The sequence below is a fragment of the Macrobrachium rosenbergii genome, chromosome 34 (genome assembly GCF_040412425.1).
Source record: "Macrobrachium rosenbergii isolate ZJJX-2024 chromosome 34, ASM4041242v1, whole genome shotgun sequence".
Classification (NCBI taxonomy): Eukaryota; Metazoa; Arthropoda; class Malacostraca; order Decapoda; family Palaemonidae; genus Macrobrachium; species Macrobrachium rosenbergii.
In genome coordinates, this window is record NC_089774.1 from 367,483 (window position 1) to 394,868 (window position 27,386).

General features: G+C 43.7%; 1 protein-coding gene across 8 annotated transcripts in view; it reads right to left on the reverse strand.

Annotated features, from left to right (window-relative positions):
• The window catches only part of LOC136856039 (oocyte zinc finger protein XlCOF6-like), a 212,144-nt gene that overhangs the window by 21,239 nt on the left and 163,519 nt on the right, over positions 1–27,386 (reverse strand). For 3 of the 8 annotated variants that reach the window (XM_067133593.1, XM_067133594.1, XM_067133595.1), the window contains one exon: positions 8,356–11,028. The exons of 4 other annotated variants lie outside the window; for them this stretch is intronic. In XM_067133593.1, the coding sequence (XP_066989694.1) occupies positions 9,797–10,954 (1,158 nt within the window). In that variant the 5' untranslated portion in view covers positions 10,955–11,028 and the 3' untranslated portion in view covers positions 8,356–9,796. Of the gene's footprint in view, positions 1–8,355; positions 11,029–11,603; positions 12,101–27,386 lie in introns of those variants that run through there. One more of the 8 variants, XM_067133596.1, reaches the window with a different exon arrangement.

Genomic DNA, 27,386 nt, shown 5'->3' on the forward strand with positions numbered 1-27,386 from the left:
TTGCTAAGTTTTCTCCTATTACATTAATTTTTTATTTTGGATCAACTATTCTTTTCCCATATTTTAGTATGGCATGTCTTGGTGGTTTAACTTGGGTATCATTTATTTTCCTGAATTTTTCCCATATTTTTTGTATGGGAGTATTATTAGAGAGATCTGATACATATTTCCTCCATGAGATGATTCTTCCTTGAATTACTTTTTTTTAATTTTGCAGATATTTTGTTATATAGAGGTTTTAATGTATCAATTTCTAATAATAATATAGTTAGTTTTTGTAAATTTTCTTTGAATATCAGTAATGTTTCATTTATTTTACTGAACTTTCTATTCAAATTATCTAATCATTTTCCAATGTGGTGTTTTATTTTTATTAATTAGGTTAGTTTTTCAGACCACCATGAGACTTTGTGTTTTGTTGGATGAGATTTTTACTTTGGTATTGCTTCATCAGCAGCATTTATAATGAAATCAACAGGAAATCTATTTGTTTCATCATGATCTTATACATACTCAAATGGTGGGATAGTCCTAGTGTGGAATTCATATTGTTCCCAATCTGCTTTATAATGTTATACTGAGGGACATGCTTGGCAGGATTATTTTGTAATAATGAAACTGATATTGGGAAATGATCACTGGTGTGCAAGTCATCAACTGTAATCCAGTCCAATCTGCCTACTATGCTTGCTGTACATAGTTAAGTCTACTGAAGAAAAAGTTCCATGTGTTTTGGAAAAATATGTGCCGATTTCATTATCATTTATACAGCACATGTCGTTTGAATCTATGAATTCTTCTATTTTACTTCCTGCTCTATTTGAGTCTGTACAATTACAGTCCCACATCAGCTTGTGGGCATTAAAATCATCTACTATTAATGTAGGTTCCTTGGCATTATTAAGTAATTCTTTGAGTTTGTCAAGGTCACAATTTTTATTAGGTTGATTGTATAAATTATGAATTACATAAGTATTGTTCTTATTCATATTCTAATACTCGATGTTTGCAGATCAGTAAAGTTTACAGGTACTTTATCATAACATACTTTGTTATCTACATATATAGCAGTACCTAAATTTCCTTCTTCCTCTCTAATGTAGATGCTAAGGTATATTTACCTATTGTTGATATTGTTTTGTTGACATGCTGTAAACATATCACTGGTTCATATTCTCTTAGTAACCTCTGTATTTCTCCTAGGTGTACTCTGGTCTGTAGACTGTTTACATTCCATTGTATAACATAGCTATTGAAAATATTATGATATAACGGTCGAGTTTTACTTTCTTTTTTGTTTTATCAACTTAGATTTTTTTCAATAATTTACTCACGACATTCATTTGTTTTTCTTTATAATATACTAAGTGCTCAATGCACATGCATCCTTTTTCATGAGTACTCAAATCTGTGGTTTCTTTTTTTCTATATTTCATTAACTTTCTTACAACGTTTGTTAAACCATCTTTTATGTTTTTGTTATTATTGCCCAATTCTACAAAACAATCATTACATCCACAAGTATTATCATGTATATTTCTTTTTTCATTTGTTCTTATACCAATTATTGGAGATGGTGTAATCTCTCCTCCCTGACTTAATCATTGTTATGTATGGTATGGATCTCTTCTACTTTTTTGGTGTTTTAGATATCTGCTTCCATAGGTTTTACTATTATTTTAGGAGACAAAAGTATATTCTTACATTGTGTCTGTTTTTGTTCTTTCTTCATTTCCTTTGTCTTTGGTTTAACCAATGTTTCTCTAATAATTGTTGGATTCTTCGTTTTGGCTTGTGTTTTCTCCAAAGGTCTCTTTTATTCTTTTATTTTCTTGTCCATCACAACTTTCCTCTGCTACTTCTGTGGTAGTATCTTCTTCAGCTATTTGCATTAATATTTCAAATGAATTTGATAAAATATTATCCAGATCATTTGCACCTGTTTCTTTACTCTTTACAATTTTAGTGTTTTCTGTAAAGTAATAATTTCTTCTTGAGATTTATTTTCTGTGCGCCATTACTACTATCTGTATGCACTTTTCTTTCATTTTTGGTTCTTGTTATTGAAGAATACGTATGTTTCTTAGACGGATCTTGAATTCCTCTCACTCTTAATTCTAATTTTGCTTCTTTTATAAACATGCCAGTTCTTTGTTATTTTTCTTTCCTGTATTGTGTACACAGTACTGTACATACATTCTTTGGATCTTGCATGATGGTCTTGTCCAAAGTTGATACACTTTGGTTTGCTGCAATTCCACTGTGTGGCATGTTCTTCAGATCCACAATAGGTACATACAGGTTCATTTCTACAATATTTCTTTGCATGCCCATATTTACTGCAATTTTGACACTAGTGGCTTTGGGATATATGGTCTTATTTCTCTGTTTTGGCCTAATATTTTTATTTTTTAGGTAGATCTTGGCCTTCAAATTTTATTTTTGCAATTTTTAACATTTGCTTATTTCTTTCCTTACTCGGTATATTATATACCTCACAATCTTGAACTCTGGGATATCTTTTTTTAAGAGAGTCCAAGAGAATACTCTTTTCGATTGGTTCATCACTGTTCTCAGGAAGCACAATAGTACCCTGAATGCTGTTCATAGTGTCATGTTTTTTCATTTTTATGCTTATATTATCTATAGCTGTTATAGATATATAGTCCTCAGACTGACTCTTTGTTGTGGCTTCTATGAGCCACGTCTAAATGATATTTCTGTTTAATAGGTAGATTCCTAACTTTAGGGCTGAAATTTTCCGTTCTAAGGTTAGAAACCTTGACCACCTTCCACTCCCAAAGAGGGAGTCAAAGTGAGTCAGGGTTGGGTCAAGATGGTATTTGCTTTTTTTTGGTTTGCTCTTTACTGGAGCATAGGGTTCCAGTGTAATTACACTAGGATTTTTTTGCTTTCTAAACAAAGGTTGTCTGAGGAGGTTCTAGTGGTTGTCAACTGTGCCGAGTCGGTACCATCAAAGGGCCCAAGGGTACTTGAATCCTTATAGCTACTAGTCATAAAGACTGGAGTGAGAAAAAGGAAAAAATTATACATGAAAGCCTTAAAAAGATATCAGCCTTTCATGGAGTTTCTTCTTCTACCAATGGAATTGACTCCCAAATGTCCACGTCCCTACCCTACCCCACATGATTAGAGTGGCCCAAGTGTAAGCCTAACCTGCTGGCTAGGACCGAGAGTATTACAAGAATACAACCATCCCCACCCTCATCATATTATGGGTAAACTGGATAGAATCCTGATAGTCCTATCCCCAGAATCAAAGCCCCATGGAATTCGTGGTCCAGCCCTGCAGAATAGTTCCACCTCTGAGCTATCAATCTGATATCTCTCAGGTCTGGACATTATCGGGCAGTTGATGGTCCTACCACAGTCCCCACTATTTAGCTTCAGATATAAATTCATTCCAAGCTATGATATCTTTTCCTATTTAACAGGTCCAATATTTTAGAAAAAGTGGAAAATTCCACAAAAATTAATCCAAAGAAATATATAATGATATATGGGACTCTTGGACTCAAACCTGGAAACAAATTCCTGGGCTTCAAGAGCATGTCAAGGTGGCCCTATGTCGAGGGGGAGGACTTGGATGAACCCATAGTGCCAGAGACAATAAGAGGCTAATGAAAACCAATGGGTGTGTTTTATTGTCATGCCCTCTCTCCCCTTGCTAAAGAGAGGGTGCTAGTTGCAACTATTAATCTACAGTATATTAATTATTATAGACATGGTACTCATTTATCTAAACTCTCCTGCATCGCACGTCCATCCAGCACGTGCTGGCTCGCCAACCGTCTGTCTGCCCTACGGGAGAGGAAGGGTATAAAAAAGGGAAGGGAGGAGGTCAGTCACTCACACACTCTCTTTTGCAACCATACACCTTAGGCGAGATGCTACCTGTCCCTCTAGGGGAGCTGGGTGAGTACAAAACTTGTTGAGCAGCCACCACAGGACCCAAGGAAAAAGTGTCCAAGGACCTATGGGCAACATCCCGAAGTAGGAGGTGAATGTGGTCTGTTGCAACCACACTTCCGCCGTCAGTACCTGTGGAACCGACATGTTCTTCTTGAATACAAGGGATGGACCAATGCCCCTAACCTCGTGAGCTCTTGCCGGGTGCGTACTCCCGTCCACCTCATCTGAAGTGGAATACATTTGTTTAATCGCCTCATGAAGCCAGAAAGAAATGGGCTTTTTGGACAACTCTTTCTTGAACTCCATCTTGAACTGAGTCTGGTGAACGAATCGGTTCAAGGGAGAGACGTCTATGACCGGTCTCCATCCATCCATCACTTTCTATATGAGAATGAGAAGGCTGTAGAACTCTGGGGACCGGTCCATCATGACTTCTACAGTGCCTTTCTTCAGCATCGCCTTCACCTTCCCCCGCAGGGCAAGATCCATCAGCGAGCTGGGAACTTATATCCTACCCAGAGGACATCCACTACCCAGGTTTCTGCTCCATATCGCTGCCACATTGCCCAATAGCTTGACAGGCACCCCTCACCAAAGGCAGGATGTTGGGAGGAATGCGGTTTGAATTTTTTAATAGAACAGACCAAAATACTGGGGCTGCATTTGGAGCCTCATGTCCATGGCACGGTTCCCCTCTTAGCTATAGGGCCTCAATGTCGCCTTTTTAATTTTTACATTCTCCTCCCTTCTTTTTACTCTTGCCTCCTCTTCCAGGTTGGGAAGGGGGCCGAAAGGGACGCCGCTTTGCACCCTTCCTTACAGGGGGCAAAAGAAGACTGAGTGCTCCTATGAGAGCCCTTGGAAGCCTGGGATGTCTTAGAAACCATGTGCCATCCTGACTTGAAGGTCTGGCTGCAGTGGCACGTGAAGACTCAGAGGCCTTAGCCACTGCCTGGTGAATGAGAGTGTTGTAGTTCTTCGTCCTCCGTGGCATTCACTTCTTCTCTAGGGAAGAGGGAAGTGGAACCCAGCAACAGTCCATTCCACAAGGCCAAGGACAACTCAGAACCAACGAACCTTGGAATCCAATTCAAGACAGCTTCTCTCCTCTTTAATGCCAGGTTAGCCCACAGGTTAGCTGTCTGGTGGGCTAGGTGGGAGATGGCACTTCCTCCAGACAGGATCAGTCTCCTGAATGTGGCTTCCTCTTTGGAGTTCTCAGAACTTGAATTAGAAGAGCAAGAGATCCTGGACACTGAAAGGAGCCAGAGATCGACCCAGGTCTGGGTCAGCCTGTTTAATCGGCCGAGGCATTTCAAAAGGCATGTAGTATCTCTTCTGGCGAGTGAGAGGAGGAGGAAGCATCTTAAATGAGCGGCTAGACCCAAGCGAATTCTCCTGCCCAGGCACTAGAGAACTCACTTGGTCCAAAATCCCTTTAGCAAGATCAGACTATGGCAGGCCCTCAGAAGATCTGGGTTCCTTGTGGGGTCCCCAAAAGTCTTTGAAGGCTGGAGGACGATCCATGAGAGTAGCCAAGGTCTTTTCCTCAAGATTGTTTTACTGATGTACCAGTACAACAACCTCAACATAGGTCCTCTTTTAACTCGGGGGTGTCCATGTCCTGGGGAAAGGGACCTCAAGCCCTTACAGGTCACAGTCTTCCCAGGCTACTCTCTCTCTCTGCAGGGAAGAGACACTCGTTAGATCCCACTCAAGCATACGACCGGCCCGGTCCGAGGACCATACCCAGAGCTTAATCTTTTGTGGACGGGCTAGGATGGGAAGGTGAACGTTCCCAGTCCCGAACCCTAGACCCGTCTGACTCCCGGCTGCCGGTATACACCCCCAAAGAGGTGGAGGGGACAGGTGAGAGGTACCTAGCACCCCTCATGGACCTAATGGAGGCTGAAGCCCAGGTAGGTGAGGAAGGCTGTGGGCAGTCGTCAACATGCGGTGACGATGGCTGCATGGGTCGGGGAGAGCGATCCCGTTCACGTGAACATGGATGGGGGCCGTCTGGGGGAGAGCGACCCCGTTCACACAAACGTGGATGAGAGATGTCACAAAGATGTGCTACAGTCTTCTTTGAAGCCAGGGCCTCTACAGGCGAAGAAGACTGGACGGGGGGCCTCTTCTTTGCTTTCCCAGGTAAGCAGACTGTTGGGCCAGCATCTCCTTTCCAGGAATGTGCAGGGGTTAGGGCAGCACCTGCCCACTGAGCACTCGCTCTTTCTTGTTGGGCTGAGCATGGGTACATAGACTGTGGACCCTTACCGGTGTCCTGGGGGTCCAGGGAACCCTGTGCAGTGGTAGAAGAACCTTTACCAACCCTGTAAAGTGACTTCCTGGGAAAGGCACCGGTGACAAGGGAGTCATAGGACCCTGAGCACCTGTAGCTCCCATGGTACAGTGGTCCTTGGAGCCCTATGCAAAAGTTGCTACCAATACACGGGGGTTAAAGGAACTGTACAGTGGTGAAAAAACCTTTACTTGCCCAGGAAAGTGACTTCACAGTAGTATTACAGTAGTTTATCCAGACCACTGAGCTGACTTTCAGCTCTCATAGAACTGGCCAGGACCGTTATCAGTGACAAGGAGGTCCAAGGAACCCTGTGCACCTGATGCTCCTCTGGCACAGGGGTCCAGAGAGTCCCGTGCAACAGTTCCTGTGTCTGTAGACAGAGTGGGAGAGTATACAAGAGATCCCTCAGCCTCTTCCGTGGAAGAAGGCTTACTATTATAAGCCCTACAGGCCCTCTTACAGCTGGGGGAAGCAACCTTCTTCCTCCTCCACTTGGAAGCTTTGAAAGAACAAGGGGAGGCATCAGCACATGACAAAGGCGACGGAGATGAAGATGTACGATGACTCCTTTCTTCAACCTCTTCTTGCAGTCGTGGCAGGTCTTCTTCAAATAAGGCTTCGAGGATGACATCTCCCCAAGGGGAGGATGTCGGAGGGAGCACTGCAGGATGTATAATCATATGAAACACAGCCGTAGTGGTGGTCCTAAACCTGGTCGACATTGTAACTGTTGCTGTTGTAACGGTCACAGAAGCATCAGTCACTGGAGGGGCATTAGAGGTCCTCAAGTGAGAAATCAAGCCCTGCACAGCAGGCTTCCCCAGGAAGCCTGAGGGGGGACTCACTCCCTAAGCCCCTCAGGCTCCACCAAACCTGGAAACAAAGCTGTGTTAGAGAGGACACTCTCCCTTCGCCCTGAGGGGGATTCCTTCCCCTTGAACGAATGGAGACTGCCGGCATGGAGTCATCCTGGTTTGTCGCCCCTATGCTGACCCTCTACCAACGAAGCAGTAGGAGACAGCGAAGGGGAGACTGCTCCCTTAGGAGTGGCAACAATGAGAAGCAGCTTGGCTGGGGGCAGGAAGGAGTCAGAGAGAACCTTCGGCGTAACCTGAGGCGTGTTGCCCTCCAACGACACCAGGGAAATTTCCTCTCTTTCTTCCTTTTCTGGCCAAACTGCTCTGATGGCCAGACATGACTCTCAGAACAAGGACTATTCTGGTTGCATACGTGCTTCAAGCACAATGTGCAGAGAGTATGTGGGTCAATCTCCATAGAGGAGAGGAAGTGACTACAGGGCTTGTTCGTGGCCAGGCAGTGCCTCATGACACAAGGCTTCCTCTCCTTTGGCTCAGGTAAGTCGTGGGTTTGCACTATTAAAAAGCAACACACAACTACTATCATGTAAACACAAGTATACACAACATACACAAGTATTTCCCAAGCAAAACAAAAGGGTAGTCAAACGGTCCAGTTGGGCAGAGGAGACATCTACATCCGTTGGCACCTGAAAGTAAAGTGAATGTGAATGCATACCGACTGGGTGTTTAAAAGTTAAAGAGGAGTTCCCAGCTTGCACTGCAAGTAATATTCGTATGTAAAGACCGAAGGTTTGTATTCAAGTGCAGACAATCACCAATTTCTCCCAGACTCCCTACTCTTGGTACTCTTAATACCATTGATCAAAAACAAGCTAAAGGATGCAGCTGACCCTGGCAATTATCACCCAGCTGAAATTACTACAATTGCGTCACAGATACTCGGGTTGGTTCTTCTAGTAATACAGTAATTAGAGATTCTTCTCCCTTTTAAAAGATATACTTTACGTAATTTTTACTGGAACGGTGATCCATGCAAACAGTTCATCTATATGTTATGTATCTAATGTACAGCTTACGCAGAATAATACATTACTTTAGTCATTTACAAAACAAGTCCTGTCTCAACACTTCTGACAGGTTAGCTTAAAACAGAATACAATAATACAGTAGTTTAGTCAAGTCCACTGTGTCCAGTGGACTAATACAAAGCATTATGATTTACAAATGCTGTATCACATCTTTTGTAGAATATTAAAACAGAGAACATGTCGAGAAGTAATCAAATAAAACTGCACCTATTTTTCACGGATGTTTAATGAAAAATCAATCTTTATTTCCACAATGTATGACATTTCATGGAAATATTCAAGCTTACAACTACATATACAAGTGCATAAGCATAATGCTGAATAACAATAGGAAGACGAATTCAAGTCACCCAATGACAAAACTAATTCTTCATTTGGAAATCATACAAAAAGTACATGGCAACAAGAAAAGCAAAGTACATAAATACCAGAAAATTTCTTAACCTAGTACGGTGTTCAATGGGTACAATTATAAAAAAAAAATTATTTTATACCTTTGTATAAAGGTTACACAGTACAACCATTTCACATAAAATTCACTATGATCAAACTGTTCTGGTTCTGCCTTGACTTCTACGAAAGGATCTGCAAGTAAAGAGCCATTGTCTGTGTTTTCGGTAATATCCTCCTCCAAATTCAGCTTCCATTTTCACAAGATGTTCTACGTACAATACTCAATCCTAGCAACAATCTGATGTAGTAATTTTATTCAATTTCGAATACAGTACTCGTGAATAAAATATCACCAGTAAAAAAAATGCTCTATAATGCAGAATCAGAATAATTTCCCTGTAGAAACTAATGGGATCCGATGAATATAAATATGGTTTTACCTTTTTATAGTTCCTTGGGTTGTTTTTTCTTTTTTAAAGATTTTGCAGATAAGTTCACAATAATTATCTCCACAACCAATCAACTTGCAACTTACTTTGGGGTACAAAAAATTAACACATCTGTCAGTACAACTGAACATCATCTTCGATGAATGACTGCTTGTGCATTTTGACATTTGAAAACACTATTCTGGCATTCAGAACCAATGACTGTCATTTGGATATTACAAGACAAAAATGTAACATGCAGTGTAAAAGGGCAATATCAATCCTCCATGAGCTCTCATATATGTTATGGATCTACAAGAGAAAAACTGTTTTAACACTGTATGAAAGAATGACATCTTTCTTCCGAGTTAACAAATTCATTCTATGATGGACCTAATGAAAAAAAATTCTTGGGAACCATGTGCATATGCAGTATATGGCTTCTGTCTAGTATGAGTTTTCACACACTTTTTGAGACACCTTGATTCAAAATATCTCCTTTGGCATTCATGAGATGTGAATGGATTCTCTCCAATATGGGTTCTCATAAGGTTTTTGAGAGCAGAGGAATACTAAAAATCTTTTTGGCATTCAGTACATTTAACTGCCCTCTAAATATTATGCATTTTCGTGATTAACCTCAAAGTATTTCAAATTGTCTAATATTTTTGACATTAGGACTGGAGAATGTGTACTTTGAGAATCTCAGAATTAGAAAACTACTTTGACAAAGATCAAGTACACAGTTTATGTCTAGTATGAATTCTTGTGTGTTTTAAGAGGACTTAAACCTGAAAAACTTTGACATACACAACAATTGAATGGTTTCTATCCTGTATGAGTTCTCATGTGTCTTGTGAGATTACTTGATTCAGAAAAACTTCTTTGACATACAGAGCAAATGAATGGTTTTTCTCCTGTATGAGTTCTCATGTGATTTTTGAAATTACTAGACTGAGAAAAACTTCTTTGACATACCGAGCAAGTATATGGTTTCTCTCCAGTATGAGTTCTCATGTGTGTTTTAAGATCACCTGAATCAGAAAAACTTCTCTGACATACTGAACAAGTAAATGGTTTCTCTCCTGTATGAGTTCTCATGTGTCTTGTGAGATGACCTGATTCAGAAAAACTTTTTTGACATACAGTGCAACTATAAGGTTTCTCCCCTGTATGAGTTCTCATGTGTGTTTTGAGATCACTTGATTCAGAAAAACTTCTTTGACATACTGAGCAAGTGAATGGTTTCTCTCCTGTATGAGTTTTCATGTGTCTTTTGAGATCACTTGATTCAGAAAAACTTCTTTGACATACAGAGCAAGAGAATGGTTTCTCTCCTGTATGAGTTCTCATGTGTGTTTTGAGATGATATTTTTGAGAAAAACTTCTTTGACATATAGAGCAAGTATATGGCTTCTCTCCTGTATGAGTTCTCATGTGTTTTGTGAGATGACTTTGATAAGAAAAACTTCTTTGACATATAGAGCAAGTATATGATTTCTCTCCTATATGAGTTCTCATGTGTATTTTGAGATCACTTTGACAAGATAAACTTCTTTGACATACAGAGCAAGTACAAGGTTTCTCTCCTGCATGAGTTCTTACATGTGTTTTGAGATGACTTTGTTGAGAAAAACTTCTTTTACATATAGAGCATGTATATGGTTTCTCTCCTGTATGAGTTCTCATGTGGGATTTCAGGTTGCACATCCTAGAAAATGTCCTTTGGCATTCAGCACAAGTTATTCGCTTCCCTGTTGTGTTACTTCTCTTTGAAAATACTTCTGTTCCACCCAAATGTCTGCTTTCTTCTGCAATACAAATCATCTTTCCACTTTCATCATCACAGCTTGGAGAGCCGTCCGCTGGTTCTGCCTTGTCTTCTAAGATGACTTCTACGAAGGGATTTGCAAATAAAGAGCCTTCATCTGTGTCGTCAGTTAGATCCTCCTCCAAAATCTCCTTCTCTTCTTTGATTAACGGCATTTCCACAGGATGTTCTGTGTACAATACTCAATCCTAGTTAGGATCTGATGAAATTTTCCTCAGTTTAGAATACTCTGAAATAAAATAAAAAATCTGAGAAAATCATGTTCTGAATAGCACCGTTGATAACAATTGCAAAATGAGAAATTCAAAATAATTTCACGTTTTACAGTATGTTCTTTTTCCAACTCTAAAATGACATTTTTATAATAAAATAAAGTTTTATATATACTTACCAAGTAATTACATTGCTAACATTTCTAGTACTGTATCGACGTTTCTAGTATTGGCAGCTAAAATTTGAAACTGGTGTAGCAATTCTTTTGTTTTTGGTGTAGATGTCTACCCCAACCCACTTTCAGGGAAGAGGAACAACTGAGCAAATAGCTTCAATTTGTTTGTGCCATTATGTCCATGTGAGGGATGGAGGGTGGGCTCCCATTCTCTATTACTTGGTAAGTATATATAAAACTTTATTTTATAAAAATATCATTTTTATATAAGTGACTTGCCAAGTAATTACACAGCTGATTCCACACTGAAGGGAGGTGGGATACATGGACTACTCTATTTCCAAAACACTGAATACAGTAATGAATTTGAAACAGAAAATTTGCTAGCATTGAGACAATGCTTGTTGTTCCCTTACCTGGTGAGAGAGATGCTGCAGGAAGATACTGCCTCTGGTTGGCGCTCACCTCACTCAGTAGAGGTGACGGGTATGGCCCTGGGTCGCCTACTACATCAGTGGGAGACTTACAGCGAAGGACACCACCGAGAGCTAGCGAGTTACAGAAAATTGCCCCTGTCCAGGGTGCAGTACTAACACAAGACAACCAGATAACAATGCTGTTACCTGCACCAAAATATTAAAAACACCATTCCCAAACCATTAAAAAACTGGTGGGTATCCCAGTACAGTAATACGCCAAACTTGCGCGATTCGAGTTGCGCGAATTCACAGACATGCAAACTTTTCATTGGAACCTAACTAATTACCATACACAAGTTTTTCACAGACATGCAAATATTTGCGAACACTGAGCAATCCTGCAAACGTGTTTATGTTTAATTTTTTATGTAATTTGTAAGTTTTCAAGCTTTTATGTGTAAATTAAATAACATTAATAAAAGTAATAATTTCTCTCTCTCTCTCTCTCTCTCTCTCTTTACTCTCTCTTTTTACTGAGATGAGAGAATTTTTATGGTACATGTATATGTTTGTTTTGTTTTGTATGATAAATAAATTTTTTACCTAATAATAAGTAATTTTCAAATATTAATATTAAATATAATAATAATAATAATAATAATAATAATAATAATAATAATAATATTAAAATGATATTTTCATAATAAAATAAATTTTTGAACATACTTACCTGGTAGTTATATATATAGCTTAAGTCCCTGACGTCACGGCAGAATTTCAAAACTCGCGGCAATCGCCGATCGGTAGTCAGGTGAACCACCTGTGCGCCCTCTACCCAGGTACCTGGAACCATTCCAACTATTCCTCAGATCTTCCATGCCCCTAGTCTCTAGAGGGGAGGAGGGTGGGAATTTAATTATATATAACTACCAGGTAAGTATGTTCAAAAATTTATTTTATTATGAAAATATCATTTTCAAACATCTAACTTACCTGGTAGTTATATATATAGCTGATTGACACCTTTGGTGGAGGGTCAGAGACAGCCAACATCGTTGGAATTTGCTTAAGGGTTAATAAACCAACTTAAGGTCCTTACCTGGATTAAGGAAGCTGACTTCAATGAACTCCCTCATTTTGTCTGCTTTCCTTAAGAGGTCCAGCGATCCACTCAGGGGGCTGAAGACCTCTAGGAGCTGCCAACCGGTGTACCAACCTCTATGTGACAGACAACCTATAATACCCTTGTTCCGGGCGCCACCAAGGAACAAAAATGATCATTTGACTAAAATTGATGATTGTGGAAGACTGCATTCAATCTTCACAAACAACCACAAAATTTTAACCATTCCAAGGTAAGAACAAAGGGTATTGTTTTATGGAATTGGATTAAGGAAACTGAGTTCAATGAACTCCGCCTCATTATGTCTGTATTCCTTAAGAGGTCCAGCGATCCACTCAGGGGGCTGAAGACCTCTAGGAGCTGCCAACCGGTGTACCAACCTCTATGTGACAGACAACCTATAATACCCTTGTTCCGGGCGTCACCAAGGAACAAAATGATCATCTGACTAAAATCAATGATTGTGGAAGACTGCGTTCAATCTTCACAAACAACCATCAAATTTCAACCATTCCAAGGCAAGAACAAAGGGTATTATTTTATAGGATTGGATTAAGGAAGCTGACTTCAATGAACTCCCTCTCATTATGTCTGGGCATTCCTTAAGAGATCCAGCGATCCACCCAGGGGCTGAAAATCTCTAGGGGCTGTCAACCGGTGTATAACCTCAATGTGACTAGACCTCCTCTCAATACCCTTGTTCCGGGCTCTACCAAGGAACTTTCATCCCAATGATTGCGGAAGACTCGTCCAGTCTTCACAAACAACCATAAAAATTCTCAATTCCAAGGTAAGAAAAAGGGTATTGGTTTATGGGATTGTAGGGGTATTCCCTCTCCCATTACTGAATTAGATGCTATAAACGGGCACAGCGTATAGCAATCTTCGCATAATGTCTTGACTTGTTTTAGATAGTGAGAGGCAAATACTAACTTGCTTCTCCAGAAGGTCGTGTCCAAGATACTCTGCAGGGACCTGTTCTGTTTAAGAGCTACAGAGGTTGCTACTGCCCTGACCTCGTGCATCTTTACTTTCAGAATCTTGTAGTCTATCTCTCTACATTCCATATTTGCTTCTTTTATCAACTGTCTGATAAAATAAAACAGAGCATTCTTTGACATCTATACAGAGAGCTTTTTTGACTGAGCACCAAAGCCCTTCTGAATTCCTTCTTAAGTCCTTTGTCCTATCCAGGTAGAGCCTTAGAGCCCTTACCGGGAATAGGACTCTCTCTCTCCTCCCCTGTTATGTCCGTTAGGTTCGAATCTCGAACGTTCTGGGCTAGGGTTGTGATGAGTATTCATTTTTTGCAAGGAAGCCTAGTTGCAGTGAGCAGATTGCCTTGCCTTGTATAAAATCTATATTCTTGCTGAGAGCATGTATCTCACTAACTCTTTTCATAACGCAAGTTGCCAAACTGACCAAGAAAAGAGTTTTCATGGTGAGTCTTTAAAGATGTCCTCTGCAAGGGATCAAACCTATTCCCCATGAGGAACCTCAGGACCACGCCTAGGTTCCATGCTGGTGAGTTCTCCATATACAAATTTGGGTTACAGAAATATTGGAAGAGGACACATGGTTGTCCTTGCACCATCCTCTAAATACCTCCCACTTGGATTGGTATACCTTAATGGTGGATAACTTCCTTGATTTGCAATAGCGCCAGCTGCCTCCTTCGAAAAACTACTGGCTCTTGTGAGTTTTCCGATAGTCCGAAAGCAGTTACTAGTAGCGCTTGTAGGTTTTGGTAATATCTTTCCAAGTGGGGTTGTTTGAGTAGGTCTACTCTCTGAGGTAGGCTACTCGGGATGTCCACCATCCAATCCAGTACTTCTGGGAACCAATCTCTTGTCGTTTAGTAAGGGGCCACAAGGGTCATTCCGGTCCTCTCATGTGACACAAATTTTTTCAGTACCCTGTGTATTATCTTGAAATAGGGAAATGCATACACGTCCAGGTTGGACCAGTCCACCAGGAACGCGTCTATGTATATAGCCCCGGGATCTGGTACTGGAGAGCAGTAAGTGTCCAACCTCTTTGTTTGCGCTGTGGCGAAGAGATCTATGCCAAGACGTCCCCAAAGTCCTGATGTAGCGTTCATTCTTTTGAGAGGACTTTATTTCCTGCTCAGAATGTCCGCCCTCACATTTTTTTCTCCCCTTGGATAAAGTGGGTTACTAGTTTTACATTCTCCTCCTTTGCCCAAAGAAGAGATTCTCTTATTGTCTCGTATAGAGACCTGGAGTGAGTGCCCCCTTGTTTGCTGATGTAGGCCAACGCTGCCGTGTTGTCGGTGTTGACCTGCACCTCTTTGTTCCCCACTGTGTTCGAACTCCCTGAGAGCTAGAAGGATTGCAGTTAGTTCCTTCTAATTGATGTTTAACTCCTCCTGCTCTCTGGTCCAGGAGCCCGAGACTTTATTTCCCTCGTGTTGCTCCCCATACTGAGTCCGACACGTCGGATAACAACACTAGGTCTGGGTTCCTCTAATATAGAGAAGGGACCTCCTGGAGCTTGACGGGGACGCTCCACCACTACAAATACGGTCTTATTGGTTCCGAAATGGGGATGCACTTGGTCTCCAGTTCTATTTCCTTGTCCCAGTTCCGATTTAGATGAAACTGTAACGGGCATAGAATTAACCTCTCAAAGGAGACAAACCGTTCCAGCTAGGAAAGGGTTCCCAGCAGACTCATCCATTCCTTTGCCAAGCATGACTGTCTCTTTATAAAGTTCTGAAATTTTCTTTGCAATAAACGGAAAAGCCCGAAAATCCTGACTCTGAATCTTCATCCTAAGGCATAGAACCTCTTGGGATGGGATCAGCTGAGATTTCTATCTGTTTATCAGTAGACCTAATTCTTTGTTAGATGCTTGATGCCAGTGCATCTTGCGTCCCTGAGCTAACCCCATGTCTTGGCTTCCAATATCTTGAAGCCTGACGCCCTGACGCCCAATGCCTTGACGCTGACGCCTTGGGTTCATTGACGCTTGTCATCATGGTGTTTCACTCCTAGATGCTTGACGCCACTGCATCCAGCGTCTAGAGTTTCATTCACTACGTTCAGCGTCTTAAACTTCTGGACGTCTAGAAGCTTTAGTTGGACGTCTATTATCCTTCTTCTGTTTGCCTGGTTGTCACGCTTGCAGCCGGGAAGACAAAGTCTGCTGCATATTTTATAGTAAAGCTATATGCGGGGCTTCCTGCTGTTGGGAACAGGCTGGGGAAGCCTCAACTATGGCAATTATTTCCTTCTCATCGTCAAAAATGGACCGTGGAGGGGTTCCGCAGACGAGTACCAATCCGAAGGAGGAAGAGGAGGATGTACGGAAGGCAGCACAGTGTCCGCCACGCTCTTGCAGCACGGTATCCTGACTGAATAGAACTGTCTACGTTTGTTCTTAGTAGGAGAGCTACCCTTGGGGCTGGAAGGGAAGAGCTCCGGGCTGCTGCTGTGGCTACAATCTGTAGTCTATGAAGTGTTATCATGACGTCCCTCAATATTGGGTAACTTGCTCTTGAGAGGTCTCGGCTCCAGAGCCAGACGTCAACCTTGTCTGTTCAGGCCGAAAGAGAGAGACCGAAACTATAAAACCTTTCCCGTGGACGAACTTCCGAAAATTCTTGGAGATCGGGTGCATGGGGACGTGAAAATACTCATCCTGGAGGTCCAGTGAGGCCATCCAGTCATGCTGTCTGACCGCTGCTAGAACCGATTTTGTCGTTTCTATAGCGACCTTTGTTTATTGCACAAAAAAAGTTGAGTGTAATCCCGTCTAGCACCGGTCTCTAACCCCGCAAGCATTTGGGGATCAGGAATAACCGAATGTAGAATCCTGGGGAAATCGGATCCTGAACTCTCTGTATGGTCTACTTTTGCAACATCATAGACACTTGTTGCTGTAGAACCTTTGCCTTGGTTCTGTCGTTGCATTTGGCAGAAAGGTCGAATTGTCTTGTTACTAGAGGGGGCCTACTCAGGCTGGACAGTCCGGCTCCTACCGCAGTCTGCAGGAGAAGAAAAAGGCAGGTCCTCCTTCTTCCCTGTGTAGAGCCTCTTCTGCGTTGTCATTCATCTACCCGCCCTAGAGGAACCTCTATTGGAAGGCCGACCAAAAGAGCTGAGATACCTGAAACACAGGAACCTCAGCCTTACTCTTTTTAGCGATGAAAGTCGTAGGTAGGACTTTTCTTGCTGTTTTAGATCTTAAATCTTACGTGGTTTTCTGGGCCAAAGATGAAAAGGCCTCTATACCAAATCTTGAGAGAAGGGGTGAGAGGAAAAAAGAGGTATAAATCAATTCTGATTTTGATTGGACGTGACCCCATTAGCCAGGAAAGAGCAAAGATGGGCCCTTTTCTTCAGGAGTCCCGCTGAGAAAGGTGCAGTTGATTCGTTGGAACTATCTCCGAGTCCTTTATCCATACACGACATCAGATATATGAGTTCTTCTTTGTCAGTCGTGTTGAATAATTCCATCTTCCTTACTAAATCTCCAAATTCTTTTGAGGGGTGGTCCAATTCTGATATCGACCAACAACTTCGTTTTCCCCACGGCCACTGGCGAGAAGAGTCAACAAGATTCGAGAAAGTTCCTGGGAAGGGGCAGGTATTTCGAGGCCGAACGATTCTCCAGTTTGATACTAAACGCTAGACCTTGAGCTAGTTTGGTTGGAGGAAAAAAAAAAAAAACAAAGGCTGTCTTTCATTGTTTCTCCTTCGAAAGTATCCATTCTTCGTAAATGCTGCCCTCTTAGACGCCTTCACAAGAGTAAATTCTGAAGGCGGGGAACGAGGAGCAGTCAGGATAAATTTCTCTGGGAAAAATTTCCGAAAATAGCTTCATAAGCCTTTTCAAGTCTGATAAAAGCTGATGGCCTTTTATACTGTCTTCGTCAGAAATCTCTACAATAGGATTCACAGGAGAATGTGAGATATTATCATTCTCTTCTTCCGATTTTACGAAGACGGAAGTAGCGACGTCTTTCAAAGTATCATCTTGACGCCTGGTGTCCTGGCGTCCAGTCTCTTGACGCCTGGCGTATTGGCGTCCATTTTCTTGAAGCTTAATGTCTTGGCGTCCAGCTTCATGACGCCTGACGTCCTGGCGTCTTGCTTCTCAACGCCGACGTCCTGGCGTCCAGCTTCTCGACGCTCGACGTCCTGGCGTCCAGCTTCTCAACGCTCGACGTCCTGGCGTCCATACTTCTAACTTTCGCTGTCCCGTCAAACCTAGAGGTTACTTGAGAACTGGCCGCCTGTGCGACATCGGTCAAAAACTTCCTCCGGTTGACGTACAGCAACCAATGGACGAAAAAACACTTTAACCTCGCCTTTCCTATGGCGAGGGTGAGCGTCCTGGGAAACGTCAACAGGTACGCTCGAGGGGACGACTGCTCGGTAGCTAAAGCCTCTTGCCTCCCTTCGTCTGTCGACTTTCCTTCTCACAGGGGTTGGTGAGCTTGGAAGAGGTCTAGGACTAGGAGCACAACAGGACCGAGCGGTCGCACCCTCCACTGCACTTGCACTAACAACATATTAACACTTGTATTTTTTAGATCTCTTATTATCGATCACATATTATCCCTGTCTTCTGAGAGGGATTTTACCTGTTGGGCCAGGGTCTGAATGGCAGCCAACAAATCATTAAGTATTGGGTCCTTACCTGTTTCAGTAGGGGGTTCAGAGACTACCACTACGGGAGAAGGATCAATAGGATAGTTATCACGGGGAAAAGAATTAACTATTCCCTGGTTATATCAAGAAGAGTGAGAAACAGTACTCTTGGCTCTTCTGAGCCGGTCTTTCATTCCCGTTCTTCAGACATACTAAGTGGGGATCCAAGGAGACTTTAGCAAGCTGCTTGCATCCCCACACACACATCTTTCTCACTCGATGAAGTCAGATATGTTATAAGAAAATCCAAAAGCGAACAAGCGAAAGCCAAGCCAAAGTGTACTTCACCAAAATAAGTTGCGAAAAAACACAGGCTACTGAGCGAAATTCCATCGATGTTACCGACACAGCGGCAGGGAAGATCTGAGGAATAGTTGGAATGGTTCCAGGTACCTGGGTAGAGGGCGCACAGGTGGTTCACCTGACTACCGATCGGCGATTGCCGCGAGTTTTGAAATTCTGCCGTGACGTCAGGGACTTAAGCTATATATATAACTACCAGGTAAGTTAGATGTTTGAAATATAATAATAATAATAATAATCATTATAATAAAATTAATATAAATGTAATTATAAAATTCTTATGTGATACGTATTTAAAAAAAATAAATATTTTTCCCTCATCTTCTGTAAGAAGCTCGAAGGCAAAAACCTGTCAGACATGTCACTTTAATATGACAAGAAGGGGTAACGTTGCTGATTGGAGGTGAAAGGTTTCTTGTAATTCTCTCTCTCTCTCTCTCTCTCTTTCATAGTTAGCGCAACCTACGTATTACTGTTTCTCTGTATGTCTTTAAGTGTACAGTAGATAATTGTACATATTGATCTAATTTTACCTGTACCATTTACAAACTGTAAATACGGTGTTCTAAAACATACAGACATAGAGCATTTCAGAACAAAGAGAAAGAGACAGAATAAAGAAGTTTTTAAAAACGAGGTTGAGAAGACTTCTAAAAATAGATTGGTGGAATGGGGGAGAGAGAAATAGTATGCTAATCTTCACTCTCTCCTATATTCTTACATTAACCATTTATTTCTCTTTTAAGGGTAATGTATTAAGCTAACTTTTAAATGAAATTATAGTAACTTTAATTTCATTTTAAAGTTAGTTTAATACTGAATTTCCATCTTTTGATATATCTCTCTCTCTATCTCTCATGTTAGTCTCTCTGTCTCCATACTAATTCATAAATAATTCAACTTGATATTTCAAGTAAGGACAATATCTCTCTCTCTCTCTCTCTCAGTCTCCGTAATAACTGATAAATAATTTCACTCTCTTAAGTAAGGACAACCCTTATCTCCCTCTCTCTCTCATTCATAGTTAGCGGTCACACATTTTTACAATTTATTATTTCTCTGTACGTCTTTACCTGTACAGTAGATAGTTTGAACTTATCTAATTTTACCTGTACCATCTACGAAGTGTAAATGCGCTACTGTGGCAAATACATCCTAAAACATTGAGACCTAATAACTAAGAGTTGTATTAGTCAAAATAAAAAAGGGATTTTGACAGAGGAAAAATCTATTTCTGAGGAAGGTCCCGTGTCACCCGGTGAAATTCCATTACAGCACGAATTTCTAGGTATAATAATGCTAGATATACCAGAGAAAAAGAGCTTTCAGGAAAGCTGGGGTTACTACCCCCAGTCGAGCGTCTTCTAGGAAGACGTCGGTATAAAGAAGGGTGAGTGAAATACCACTACCACGGAAATATACTCGAAAGATCTCTCCTTATCAAAACCCCCGGAACAGAGCGGTGAGCCGTTACAGCCCCTACACTCAACACCCGCCAGGACGGCGACACCAGCGCCACCTACTTCATTCCATGCTAGCACTAACCCCAGACTTGGCATGTGCAAGTAGGGGGGGGGGAGTACTAGGTGAACCAGGGAGGGTCACCGGGTGACACGGGACCTTCCTCAGAAATAGATTTTTCCTCTGTCAAAATCCCTTTTCTGAGTCCAGTCCCGTGTCAGCCGGTGAAATAGTGATAGAGAATCATGCCAAGGCTGCAACTACAAGGAAAAAAGGAGGTAATCTGAAGAAATAGTCAAAAACTTAACGAAAATAATTTTAATCAAGTAATCTCTTCCATGTAGCAAGAATACTAAAACTAAGGTATACTAAATCTAAGGCACAACAAAAAACTTAATACTATGAAATAAGGGGAGGTCCCCGGTACGACGGGGAAAAAACCCCAAAATCCTAAAATTACTTAAAGCTAGGTGAAACATGAAATGTGCACAAGATAAGCAAACACAACCTTAATACTATACACGTAAACTTAGGCTAAACACGTAAGAGACAAGATCAATGAAAATTAAAATATACACATATCTGGGGTACGTGGAGCCAAATAAAAACCGTCCAGTACCCCACAAGAAAAAACAATCATGGCATGTCAGATTACACTTTTCCATCAGTAGGTACAAGATACATCAATATGAGGGGCCAGGCAGTGAGGCATAATCAACCAGGAGAATAAACAGAGAAGTAAATGAGGCAGGCGGGCGGGGGGGAAAAGGAAAGGATAAGGAAATAATTAGTTAAGGTGGGGAGATGACACTTCCCACTGCTATTGTAGAATATTTCAGGGCTTCGAGCGATTTTAAATAGTGGCGTTTAAACACTAGAGGTGATTTCCAACCCGTATATTTTGATAACTCTGAGAAGTCCATATTATGAAAGTAATTAACAGAAGTAGCAACTGCTCGAATATCATGAACTTTAGGAACTGAATCTGGGTTGGCCTGTTTAATGAAATACAGAATTTGTTGTCTTATAGCGTTCAGTGAAAGAGTACCACCTTTCTCCCTGATAAAAAGAGGACCCGACTTACTCTGTGGAGTTCTTAAAAGGTAAGATTTAAGTGTATAAACTGGACATAAAGACTGGTCTTGAGGAAGGGGCACCACCTTCCAAGGAGACCACCTGTCCTGTGGGTCTTCGTTCTTAGCTAAAAATCTAGGGTCAGGGGAAAGGAGGACCTCTCCAGACGGGAGGAAGTTTACGAAATTATCACCTCTAGTGAGAGCCGACAGCTCTGAGATTCTAGCACCTGAAGCCAAGCTAATCAAAAATAATGTCTTCCTTAACAGATCCTGATAAGAGCAATGAAAGTTATCCAACTCTGATGCTAACTTAAGGACGTCATTGAGAAACCACGTAACAGAATGTGGACGTGATACTGGTCTCAGACGAGCGCATGCTCTGGGGATGGATGAAAAATAGGAATCTGTAAGGTCGATTTTAAAGCCGTAAAGAAATACTTTCTTCAATGCCGACTTGACTGTGGTAATAGTGGCCGGAGCAAGGCCTTTTTCAAACAGTGATCTAAAGAAGGAAACTCCTAAATTAGTCGTCATGATTTTGGCTTCAGATGCTTTCAGGAAGGAGGCTAATTTTTTGACTGCTGAGTCATACTGTCTAAGAGTAGAATCTCTTTTATCTGATTCTAAAAACAGAGTGTTGACAGGGTCGATGTTCGCTCCTTTTTGGGCTGCGAATTTTATAAAGTCCATAAAACTAGGGCATTCTGAATCCTTGAGGAAGCTGACACAGTCTTGGTTTGTACTGTCTGGGTCAGAATGGGCTTGGGAATCCGAAGACTCCGTAATCCCAGTTCCTGAAGGAGAGGGAACCAATTGCTCTTCGGCCAGTAGGGGCTACTAGGGCTGGTTGACCCTTGAATGTCCTGAGTTTGTGTAATACTTTCAGCAGTAAATTTATTGGAGGGAACAGATAAATCTTCTCCCAATTGTTCCAATCTACTGTCATTGCGTCTGTGGCGAACGCCTGAGGGTCCAGGTTGGGGCCACGTAACAGGGGAGCTTGAAGTTGCTCTCCGTTGCGAACAGATCCACTTGGAGGCCCGGAACCCAGCGGCAAATCCATTTGAAAGATTCCACATCCAGGGACCACTCCGTCTCCAACGGGGTAGTCCTGGACAGGAATCCGCCACCACATTCCGTACCCCGCTAGGTGGGTGGCTGACAGGTGCCAGCCGTGCTTGTTCGCCAGGGAGAAGATAGCAACCATTACTTGGTTTACTCGACCTGATTTGGAGCCGCCCCTGTTGATGCAATGAACTACCACTGCGCTGTCCAACACCAACCTGATATGAATCCGGTTGGGGGGGCGGATTTTCTTCAGAGTTAGAAAGACCGCCATAGCTTCCAGGGTATTTATATGGAACTGCTGAAACATTGTGGACCACGTTCCTTGTACTTTCTGTTTTGGTGAATATCCCCCCCAGCCGCTTAGGGAAGCGTCTGTGTGGACAACTAGTGCCGGAGGGGGAAATTGAAGCGGAACTGTTTTGGACAGGCCCCTGACTGTGGTCCAAGGCCGCAGTCTTGTCTTTAAGATTTGAGGGATAGAGGAGACCTTGTCTCTGAGCTTGACATTTGCTCGACTCCGCCACACTCTGTTTATGTCTTTTAATTTCGCTTTTAAGAGCAGGTCTGTCACTGAGGCAAACTGAAGAGACCCAAGGACTCTTTCTTGGGATCGGCGGGATGCCGATGGATTTTTGAGGAATCTCCTGGTGAGAGATGCTATCTCTTTCCTCTTGGGAGGCGGGAGAGATAACGTGTGGGAGGACAGATCCCACTGGAGACCCAGCCACTGAAACCGGGACTCCGGAGTCAGGCGGGACTTCTCTCTGTTCAGCTGAAAACCTAGCGACTCCAGGTAATTGATGACTATGGACGTAGCCTTCTGACACTCCGGAACAGTTGGAGCCCAAATTATCCAATCGTCTAGGTACGCTGCTAGGGATATCCCTCGAGACCGGAGCTGTTGTACTACCGTGTCCGCCAGCTTGGTGAATACCCTGGGCGCAATGTTCAGACCGAAGGGCATGACCCTGAAGGAGTAGGCTTGATTCCCGAGTCTGAAACCGAGGAACTGAGAGAAGTTCCGCGCAACCGGGACGTGATAATAAGCGTCTGAAAGATCGATAGAGGTGGTGACGGCCCCACGCGGAAGTAGAGTCCGTACCTGAGCTACCGTAAGCATGCGAAATTTGTCGCATTTTATGTAGAGATTTAGACGCGACAGATCCAGGATCACTCTTTGCTGATCGGAGTCTTTTTTGGGAACAGTGAATAACCTGCCTTGAAACTTTAGGTGCCTTACTTTCTTTATTGCTCTTTTGTTGAGCAATTCTGTTACGTAATCCTGTAGGATTGATGTGGGTGGCTGGTAAAATCTGGTTAGAGGAGGAGGGTTCTTGATCCAGCTCCACCCTAGTCCTTTGGACACAATGCTGTGTGCCCAAGGGCTGAAGGTCCATTGGTCCCTGAACCAATACAGGCGACCGCCTACCTGGGTTCTCTCAGTGGGAGGGAGCGGGTTTATTCCCCCTACCACGTCCGGGCCTTCCCCTTGGGGTGGTGTTGGGCCTTCCTCTATGGGGGGCTCTGCCTCTTCCTCCTCTTGCAACCCTATTGAGGCCGTGAAAGAACCCACGGCCCTCATATGTGGGGTTGTATGCTGGTGAAGCCACATAAGAGGGTGCAGCTGGTTGGACCAGCACGTATTGTTGGGGGTGAGCCTTGGAGGTAGACGGCTGGGCTACTGCCGAGACCGGGACGGCTTGGACTACCGCCTGATGGGGCCTCTTATGCCTTCTGAATCGTTTGCCTCCTCTCGTCTGGGGGCCGGCCGATTCTGGGGTCTTGCGCTTATAAGCGGAAATGCCCCAGCGAGAGCGCAGACTCTGATTGGCCCGTGTAGCCTCGGCCATAACGCTTGTGACCTCGTCTTCAGGGAAGAGGTTAGGTCCCCAGATCGAGCTTTTAACGAGCTTGTTAGGCTCGTGGCGGATAGTAGCATCTGCGAAGATGAACTTCCTGCATTCCAGTCTGGCCGTAATGAACTCGTACAAGTCCGACTGGAAGCTCGCTAGGAAGGACTTAGCCAGAACTTGGAAAAAAGGCTCGTCCGAGCAGGAGACGGCAGTAGCTTCTGTAAGGCAGCTGGAGCTCAAGGACCGGGCTAACTTAGTCCGGGCCTCAAACTCCGCCTTCAATAAGGATTCCGGCAGCTTAGGGAGCTGCTCGCTAAATTGCGTGGAAGCGCAGAGGGGGTCCAGCTTCCCGACAGTGAAAGTGGACGGGGCGTCCACCCAGAACTCATTACTTCCTGGGAATACCAGGGAAGTAGGGTCTGTTTCCCTGAACTGTGGTAACGGATTACCATCGAAGCATGCTCGGGCCGTAGCCAGAGCAACTTTGTCCAAGCAAGGGGTGGGAAGGTCTTCTCCCAGGGCGAACATCGTAAAGTTGCCCTTGAAAGGGGTCAACTTCGTGTTTTCTGCCTGCCACTCCGTCAGAGTGCGCAGGAGAGCCGACTGAGCGTGGTCCCTAGGGACGATGACAGTCTCCCTAGGAACCTTGTCTGACCGGATCCAAGCTTCTTCTGTGAGCCTCACGAAGCCTGGGTAAGGGGGCAAGAGATCGGGGGGGAAGAACTCCAATTCCTCCAACCGTCTCGTGCCAAGACCCTCAACTGTAAGCTTGCCATCATGTTGGATGGCCCGGAGTGCGAAGCGCCAAGGGTTACCGACATCGAACGGCGGGAGGTCCGCAGTGTCGGGGATAACATACTGTGGTTCGGCTGGGGGTGGGCGAGCCATACCTGCCAGTATGTTATCATGACTGGCCAATTTCTCAGTTATCTTTACAAACCTGGAGTCTAGGTCCTCCGTAAACTTTTTATAAAGTTCAGTGGCAAGGGCCTCTGCATCAAAAGCAGGCTGGCGAGGAGGGCTTGGTTTTGCAGCCCTCTTACTCGCGCCTTTGCTGGAGGAACCAGACTTGCTCCCGGAGGCTACAGGTCCTGAAACCTTAGCCTTCGACGGGGGGAAGGGCGATGCCTTCTTGGAAGTCGAGGACTTGTAGCCCTTCGCCTTCCATGAAGTCTTCAACTTCAACTTGGGGATAGCAGACGGAGCTCTATCACCCAAGGAGGAAGACTTCACAAAACCTGCAAAGGAAGATACGGATGAAGCAGGGGAGTCAAACAGAGGGGGGCCTGCCCCAACAACCTCACTTACCTCACCACTTACCACCTGGTCCGGCTCTGTATTCATTGGTTCCAGGTTGAGATTCAAGGCGGCTACATCCTCCGAGACTTCGGCATAGAGGATATCCACCTGGGGTGGCTGGATCGCATCCCGGATTTGCTGGATGATTGGGGTGGCAAGATCTTCAGGCACTGCGGCCACCACCCGTGCGCCGGGTAAAGCAAGTCCCTCAACCTGGCGTTGAGGACGTAGGGCTTCCCCGACGGAACATTCCTGCCGAACCCAGCCACCCAGGCCCGGAGGGATTCCAAGGCAGACTTCTTGGAAGCTTCGTCCGCCTGTAAGGAAACCAGCAATTAGTTAAGAACGAAAAAGCCAGACCGGGAACCTTTAAACAATATACAATATGAGGAGCATAAAACGGGGGACAAAGACTGTCACTTACCGACTCATCCTGGATGGTTGAGCAGAGAGCAAAGCAAACCTCACAACCATCGGGGTGCCAAACAACCAGGTCGTCAAGTCGGACCGCACACCCAGCGTGGGTCCGGCATACTACGTGCCCGTAGGGTTGTTGAAGGGAGGCGGTACACCCCGGCTCCTCACAGCAAACAGTCTGTAAGTATAAAAGTACATGAACCTCACACTCTAAGCAATCTAAAGCCGGCAAGGCCGGGAAACTCAACTATAACCGGAATACTCCGGCGGAGAAGAACTCCCTTATCATAAACTGGGCCAATAAGCTTTAAATGCACAGAGCGGAAGGTAAGGGCTTTCAGACCCCGGAGGACTCCGGGGAATGAAGGAACGAGAAACCAGGAACTAACCATAAGGGCTGCCATAAAAAATAACGGCGGAGCCCCCGGGTGTAGGACCGGACTCACGTATATAAAATAAATAAAGGAGCGAACTCCTGTAGATAAACAGATTTATCTAAAATTAATGAAAAATAATAATAATAATAATAATAATAATAATAATAATAATAATAATAATAATAATAACAAGTGACGGTAAATACTCCGGAGACCGGAGGGGTCCGCTCCCCTTACATGATGTAAAACCTTCCGCCCTTACTTCCCCGCCGGAGAAACAAGACGGGTAAAGTGCTCGTATGTTCATAACATAAGACAGAGCAATTACCTTTTATCCTATCTACGTAACCCAACGGGGAGACGAGAGGTATGGGATAGTGACTCGAACACGTTCGAGCAAACAAACCACCAACAAACCACCAACCCCAACACAGCGAAGCTAGGGACGGTATGGGAGGGAGCGAATCCCTCTACCAATAGGAGGAGTCCCTGAACTCGGAGAAAACGCCATCTAGCGTCACCCGCACGAGTAGAGCAAGGCTGGGGGGGGGGGGAGGGAGGGGGTGGAGCAGGGGAGAGAAGTAGGCTACCCGGAAGGGAACAGGAGACAGGGAGAAACATATCACCCGCTCAACTGCATCCTTCCCTCCAAGAAAATGAAACTTGGAAGGGTAGCCTACTACTGGGAGCTACGCAACCCGAAGCCCGACTCCTTCCTAGGCGAAGCCTAATATGGACCTAACCTAGTATAGGCTAGGAAAAAGGAAGGAGTGCAGAAGGGAGGAGGAAGCAACAGGGAGAGAAATTTTGTGCCGAGAGCCAACCGGGATCGAGAAGGGGGGGCAAGGAGGCGACTAGCCTAGAGGAACACACCCAAAGAACTCGATTCCCCCAAAAGGAGGAAGAGAACTAAGGGGCTCACTCTGCCCACCGAAAAACGACCCCGGAGGAAACAACAACCAAAACTCCCTCAACCTGATCTCCACACCCAGGGCAAGGGGATGGAAGCAAACAAGCCTACACCACAATATACCATCACACATAAGGAAATAAAACCAAAATGTGCTCAACAGGGAGCGTAGCCTACCTCGGGGAAGCGGTTAGATTTGAGGCTGCCGCTACCAC